The sequence below is a fragment of the Enhydra lutris genome, unplaced genomic scaffold, assembly GCF_002288905.1.
Source record: "Enhydra lutris kenyoni isolate GAN:26980312 unplaced genomic scaffold, ASM228890v2 scaffoldscaffold51, whole genome shotgun sequence".
NCBI classification, from domain to species: Eukaryota; Metazoa; Chordata; class Mammalia; order Carnivora; family Mustelidae; genus Enhydra; species Enhydra lutris.
This window is the reverse complement of record NW_019154135.1, coordinates 10,202,652-10,210,261: the sequence shown is the minus strand read 5'-3', so window position 1 is coordinate 10,210,261 and position 7,610 is coordinate 10,202,652. Positions and strand designations below refer to the sequence as shown.

The 7,610-nt window shown below is 49.1% G+C and overlaps 1 protein-coding gene across 1 annotated transcript in view; it reads left to right on the top strand.

The window, feature by feature from the left end:
* The window catches only part of LOC111156983 (spermatogenesis associated 48), a 70,250-nt gene that overhangs the window by 53,950 nt on the left and 8,690 nt on the right, over positions 1 to 7,610 (top strand). The window contains exon 8 of the mRNA XM_022518166.1: positions 4,155 to 4,262. Within this exon, the coding sequence (XP_022373874.1) occupies positions 4,155 to 4,262 (108 nt within the window). The remainder of the gene's footprint in view (positions 1 to 4,154; positions 4,263 to 7,610) is intronic.

Genomic DNA, 7,610 nt, shown 5'->3' with positions numbered 1-7,610 from the left:
ACACACACACACACACACACACACACACACACACACACACACACACACATACACACACACACACAGCCTTACCACAACCCAGGTTCAAGAATGAGGCTCTGAATAGTAGTTCCTTACCTTACATGCACTTCTGCCTTTTCAGAGGACTTTCACATCTACTCCTTCATTTGTTTTTCAAAATAATGTGATGAGGCCCAGGAACTGGTTTGGTCCCCATTTTACAGATGAGGAGGCTGAGGCCGGAGAGCATGATGTAAAGAGCCCCAGAGCATTCATTTCAGGGGAGGCTGAGAGACGGGCTCCCTAACCCCCAGGGCAGGCTCGTGCCCTGCCCCCAAGGACACGTTTCGGCATCAGGTGTAGACTCCAGCCCCGTTGGCGTTCGAAGCCTCTGGGTTATTTCTTGTCCCCTTCCCTTCCAGGAGAGTCTAAAAACAGAGGAAAAACGAGTAACAGTAAATGGTAACAATAGCAATGTGATTGTGGATAAGGATAACAATAAAATTGTAATTTCTGGGCAGATCTTGGGGCCCAAATATCTTCAATTCTGAGGAACACAACCCAGTGTCCAAAATGATTGAGGTCTTACTTATATTTCTCTCCCAACAGTCAAAACAAGTACATCCGAGCTCAAGTCCCCTCCTTCCTTCTCCCCTCCAGCAGTGGGCTCCCCAAGGAAGCTCGGCAGCCCCCTTCTCTCGGGCTCCTGAAGGCCCAGCCTTGATCCCGCCCCATCCCCTTGCTCTGGGCCAGCCTTGACCCCTCCCCTGCCCTGCCCCATCCAGGGGAGCCACAGTCCCCTGACCAGAGCACAGTGTGGCTCCAAGAGCTTCAGTTCTGTTGTCGAAGGTCCCATGGCTGGTAGGGGCAGTCCCAGGATTCAGTGCCATCCTCTCTGCCCTCTGCCTCTGACCTCATGCCAGGTTCTTTCTGTATCCCTCCCATTCACCTCCTTCCATCTCTCTTTACTTTGCATTGGTGGTCTTCACCCCACTTGGGCTCTTCAAATCTCTGCATGTGCATTTAAAACCGTTCTTACTAACGTGAAAGGAGTCAGGAGCAGGCCTGGCTGATTTCCGCCTGGACGTGCACCCGACACTAACCGCTCTCCACGAAGGCTCTTCGAATCGACTGGAACTTGCGTGTGAACCCACGCCCTGAGTAAATGCGACCATTCGGAGGCTCTCCCGCCTCCGTCCTTCCATCCGGCCTTCTGGGTGGGGTGGCTCTGCCCCCGCCAGCCCCCACGGCTCTGGACACATTCCTTGGACTTTCTCTGCAGCCTCCGTTCCTGCACCTGCACCAGAGGCATGATTCTAGGACCTACAACACAGGGTCTTGTGAGGATTAAGTCAATTCATGCGAGCCTTTCAAACGGCCCCTGGGAAACTGCGCTGGCTCGGTGAGCGTGCGTCCCATCCGTGGGACAGTGAAGAGGCTGTGTGTAGGCCAAGATCCCAGCCCACATGCACACGACTGTGTTCTCCACCCAATCTGCTCTTCCCACCATTTCTTTCTTCCTGTTTAGCTTGGAACCACACACCTTCTGTGCTCCCTTTCCTGAGAGGCTCACTGAGTTCCTTATGGTCTAAAGTTCTCTGTTCTGTATTTTATTTCACTAGATCGAACAAAACCAGTTAGTTGCAAATGTAGGTGATAATGTTTTCCCACGCACCCGGCTTACTCCAGGAATCAGGGTGCACCAGAAGGGTCCAAGGGCCTAGAAGCTCTGGAGCAAAGACAAACAGTGGAGACTTGTCTTATTTTTAAATGAGTTCCAGGTTGTCTTGGGTCCCCTTAAGTGGGGCAGGGGGGTCCTTGACCATGGGACCCACCCGGAGGTGCATTTCAAAGCCCTCACATTCTAGAGCCTTTCACAGATTGTCTCCTCCCTCTAGAAAACCACGTTGACCCTTGGCAACAAGGCTATCCTTGTAACTATCTCCCAGAGACTATTCTCTTCTTGACAGGAGGTCAACATGTTGCATTGAAGATGGGAAAAAAGTCCCCCCGTGATGTCCCTGCAAAGGGGGGGGAGGTGGTGGTAAATGGAATAGATCTAGAAGCGGTGTGGGTGAGGACTTCTGCTTTCAAATATTTGCCCAAACTTCAAAATTGGTTTATTATGCAACTGATTTCATTTCTTAAGCCCAAGTGGCTTATCTTTAATGTAGTCTCCTGGTTCGTGGTTTGTTGTTATTGGATGTGATGTAAGGTAACATCATATCATCATTATAATGTAGTGTATAGTATCCCTTCGCATCAATTACATCTCCCACGAGGCACACAGAGCTGTATGATGTCCTCTGTCAAGCTCTCCTCCTGATGGACAAACCGCTTGCCTCCATCTTTCACTTCTTAACTGCTCTCCTGGAAGGCCGTGACTTTGGAGGCATTGTAATTCTGCAGGTGTTTCGGAGGCAGAGGAAAAAAAAATCTCACACAGAGGAAGGGGATTTCCTCTGTAACATGCATGGAAGCTTTACAGAATGTTTGGGGGAAAGACAGACACATGAATAATTTTGCCCCATTTTTGGTTACCTCTCTGACATACAGCTACACTTCTTCAAGAAAATTCCAGGAAATCCTAAAGGGCACTGCCTAGAATTTGGCAACACTCATTTGATCACCCGAGTCCCTCCAACAAACCTGAAAATGTAGCTCTGACACGGGGATTTCCAAACTTCGAAGCATCGCTTATCTAGAATTATCTGGAGAGCTTTTAAAGACCCCACATCGCAGGTCACACTCCCTTACCAGTTAAATCAGGATGTCTGGGGGCTGGGAGTCAGGCATGGGTACCTTTGAAAAATCCCCATGAATTTTCAGTGTGTGGGGACATTTGGAAACCACTGTCCGAACATCTTTTCAGCTGCCCGTGCTGGATAAGCTTCACTTGGAAGTGGCTGCCTGTTGTCTTGGCCCTTTCCTCGCCGCTGGTGTATGAACGATGGCGGCGGTCATCCCTCTCCCTCCCGAACACACACAATGAGCTGAGGTTCCAGCACCAACAGGACGCTAGGAGTTCAAGTCCACAAAGACCGTGTACTAGTTGAGCGTGCATCAGGCTTTGCACGTACTGGGTTCTTGCTCCTTGAAATACACGTTAAATTCCGTACCGTCCCTGGCTGTGGAGGCCACGGCCACAGGTCGTAAGCAGCAGCGGGGACTGAGCTCATGCAGCCCAGCCCCGGAGCTCAGCCTCACCTCTCCTTCAGTAAAGCATTTACTTCCAAGCATTTGTATGCTGTAAAGATGGCCAAAAATATTAGTTATTATTCATACGCCTCTGAACTGCTTATTAAGATACTTCTTTGGGATACTGGCTTGCCTTTCTAGATAGGGAGTTTATATCTGCTGTGAAACACCTTCCCGTATGTTCCCGTGTAGTCAGTCTCCCCTCTCACTGGTGGGATAATGACAGAGAAAGCAGCAGAGTTAAGCGGGATAGAACTGAATAAGCCAGAGCTTGTTTAAATCTGTGCAGTTTCAAGAAATTATGTGAAATCAAGAATGCGGTACAACAATGGTGATAAGAAAATATTATTTTGAAAAGACAGCTCTGTGGGGGCCTGGGTGGCTCAGTCAGTTGAGCATCTGCCTTTGGCTCGGGTCGTAGTCCCAGGGTCCTGGGGTCGAGACCTGCATCGGGCTCACTGCTCAGCGGGGAGTCTGCTTCTCCCTCTCCCTCTTCCTGCCACTCCCCCAGTTTGTTCTCACTGCATGCTCTATCTGTCTTTCTCAGATAAATACATAATATCTCTAAAAAAACAAAAAACCCACAGTTGCGTGTCCACTAGGACTGGAGTCTGCAAGACAGAGTCATGTGTGGAACACAGGTCTGGGGTTCTGTAAAGAATCCACATCCTCCTTCATTAGGAAACAGCTCAGTGGTGAATTATGTATGTAAAATACTGGCAAATTCAAATAATAGGAAAAACATGGGCTGGAAGTTGGTTTCTTCAGTCCTAGAGGAGCGTGGCTATCTGTGCATCTCCAAGTCGGCATGCCCCCACCTGCACCCTTTCCTGTTTGCCAGCCCGACTTCCCGAGTCATCCTTCGTACTTTCGTATGTGGGTGATGGTGACCAGGACTATTTCACAAATGCCTCTTCTCATTTCTTCTGTCCCCTATCTCTAACTCTTTCTTTCAGCTCTGCCAATATTCCAGGATATACCGGGAAGGTTCATTTCACAGCCAGACACCCCGCCAATTCTGACATTCCATCAACAACCCCATCACCAGACTCAGAAGTTCACCGGTAAGTCCGAGTCCTATTAACGTGCTCAGACACACTGGGAGCGGGCGGGAGGCCGGGGGGCGGGGTGGATCCTCATTATGCTTATTCCATTAAAGAACAATTACATACTAAGAGTAAATTTACATCATATTAGAACTGCAGTGTCAAGTCCAGAAGACAGAGGTGTTCACTTTCCCGCTATTGCTAAAAGGAGCGTGCAAAGATGCTTAAAGCCTGTTAGGTGAGCAGCATCTTTACCTCTCGGACTCACAGCTTTGCACGTGTATCACCCTTCCGCATAACCAGCAGAACACGCGTGGATGCCTGGAGCCCAACGCATGCCCCCCATATTTACTCCCCGTGTATCACTGCCTTAGTTTCCGTAAGAGACAACATTCTGTTGAATGTCACATATACTTTTAAACACCGTTTTCCACATTGAAAGCAGGAGACGTCAGACAGAAGGCTCTCGCGGACTCTTATTTGGAGCTGCCAGAGAGAAGCAGCGCGTTTCTTATTGTTCATTATAACTCAAATCTGAACATGTTTGATGGACGTCCTGGGCTTGCAAATAAGATGACACAGTCTTGGAAATGCAAATGTGGTCTTTACCAGGTCCAGCGGCAGGCTCCTGCAAATACATAAGCTATCCCGGGAGGTCGCTGTGTGTTTTGGAGGGCTTGGGAGGCGGCTCTCCCACAAAGGGTGCCTTTGCTCCTTTCGGTAGAGCATCTGTTCATTTGTCAAATGTTTATTGAGCATGCACTCCGGCCCAGGCACCGTTAAAGGCCCTGAGCACGAAGGCCCAACAGGCATGATCCTGGCTCTCAAGAGCTTATGTTTTGATGTGACAGCACAGAAGCACACAAGTAACTGAAGAAATAAAATGATTTGAGAGCATGCTGTGTGCTTTGAAGAATAAAAGGCGGGACAGTATAGTCGGTAGGACCTGGCCAGGGTGCTGAGTTAGCTCAGCAGTCAGGGAGGGCTTCCGGAGGAGGTGACCTACAGGTGGAGTCCAAGCCATCCCACTGGATTTCGTACATGCTCCAAAAGGCAGCAAGTGGGGAGGGCCTTGTGGGCCCTAATGGTCAGTTCATACAGCTATTTGTTGTTTTTTTTTAAGATTTTACTTATTTATTTGACAGACAGAGATCACAAGTAGGCAGAGAGGCAGGCAGAGAGAGAGGAAAGGAAGCAGGCTCCCTGCTGAGCACGAGTCCAATGAGGTGCTCCATCCCAGGACCCTGGGACCATGACCTGAGCCGAAGGCAGAGACTTTAACCCACTGAGCCACCCAGGTGCCCCCGTACAGCTGTTTATTCTCCCATTCACTCATGACTTTACTGGTTCGTCTGTATGTTCTTTCCCTGGGTCAATGGACATTCATGGTGCTCCTGGAACTCACAAAAACTAGTCCCAGTTTGCAAGGAGCTCACAGACTAGCACTGAACAAGAAAACACAGTCATAGTAGAGGATGACGCCTGTCACCCTAATATTGTCATTCATGTGGGTGAGTACTTCATCTACACCAGGCTATCCAAGTGCTTTGTACTTACAAACTCATCTCACCAACCCAGAAACCCTGTGAGGGTGGTGATCTTTTTTCCCCATTTTGCAGATCAGGACAGTGAGGCAAACAGAAGAGTCCGAGGGATCCGCGTGGGGGGCTAAGGAAGGCTTCACAGAGGAAGCAGGTCATGCTGTGACCCTTGGAGGAAGAGTCCCTGGTCTCACAGATATTTGTGGGCCACGCTGTGTGTGAAAGGACTGGTCCCAGGGGTCCCACACAGGAAGCCCCTCACCACGCAGCCATGAAACCACAGGAGGGCCTTGTGTGGACCTGTGTATGAGGCGCCCAGATCATTGCACACCCTGTATGCATGACCTGGTCTTTCAGGCAGCGACTGAGTGAGGGAAAAGCAGGGCATGCTTTACAGTGTCACAGGTCCATTTGCAAAAGCAGGACTGATGGAAGTTTAGATAATGAATGTATTTTATTTCACTAAAAGACCTAAAGAAAGGAGGGCAAATTAAATGCATTCCGATGTCTGTTGTTTAGACATAGTGTCCACAAAACTAGAATCATACATTGTGTCTGGGTGGTTAAAATGACAGAGGAGAGACACGACGGACGGTGTTTTCCCAGGGCTCATGTGAACATTCCCATCCTTCTTTCATGATCATCTTCTCTCCCCACATGTCCCGACCTCGGCTCTGACACCCGGTGGGTCTAGCATGTTTCCCCAACCATGTGATCTAGCTGATCCATGTTCTACTGTATTTCAAAGAAATCTATTTTTCCAAGTGGAAAACCGTCCCCTACTGTTACTTACCGCTACTGTTACGACAGCTACTAATGTTGCTACTGTTGTTCCCGCTGCCTCCAATGTTGCTACTGTTACATGCCTGGGCAGCCCCGCACTCATCACTCCCCACATGCTGCACATAGCTTTGTCATCTTGTCTCAGACTGGGGACTGAGGACCCTCTGCGGTGGCTTCTCTGGGGTTCTTATTCTTGGGGTACACATAGGCTCTCGAAACACAGACAGTGGCAGCAACCGAAGGATCACTCACAAGGAAGTAACCAACCTCTGTTGGGTCAGATATCCAGATCTCCATTCTTGTGCCCACCCCTAATGGAGGTACATGATAGGCACTGGGGCTTGGCAGTGAGAAAACACAGTGGGGCACTCAGATTTTAAAACTGCTTCGGGTGTGACAGAGAACGCTTTTTTTTTTTTTTTTAAAGATTTTATTTATTTATTTGACAGACAGAGATCACAAGTAGACAGCGAGGCAGGCAGAGAGAGAGAGGGAAGCAGGCTCCCCGCCAAGCAGAGAGCCCGATGCAGGGCTCGATCCCAGCACCCTGGGATCATGACCTGAGCCGAAGGCAGAGGCTCCAACCTACTGAGCCACCCAGGCACCCCATGATTTTAAAAAGCTTTCTCTGAGGTGCCTGGGTGACTCAGTTGGTTAAGTGCCTGACTTTGGCTCATGTCATGATCCAAGGTCCTGGGATCGCATCCCACATCGGGCTCCCTGCTCAGCAGGGAGCCTGCTTCTCCATCTCCCTCTACCTGCTGCTCCCTGTTTGTTCTCGCTCCCTGACAAATAAATAAATAAAATCTTAAAAAAAAAAAAAAAAAGCTTTCTGTAACATGAGGACCTCCCTGGCCCTTGAGATCAGAGAACATCAGGCCTTTGATGTATCACCTCTCAATTTTTGTGACACTCTATTTAATGTATTTTTGCTGAAAATTCTCCATGAAAGTTGGAGTCGAAGTCTCTCTCTGATGAGTATCATGAGAGCTTAGTGAGTTGACTTCCTCCTGATGGTGTCTGACTGATCTGCTCTGTTTTT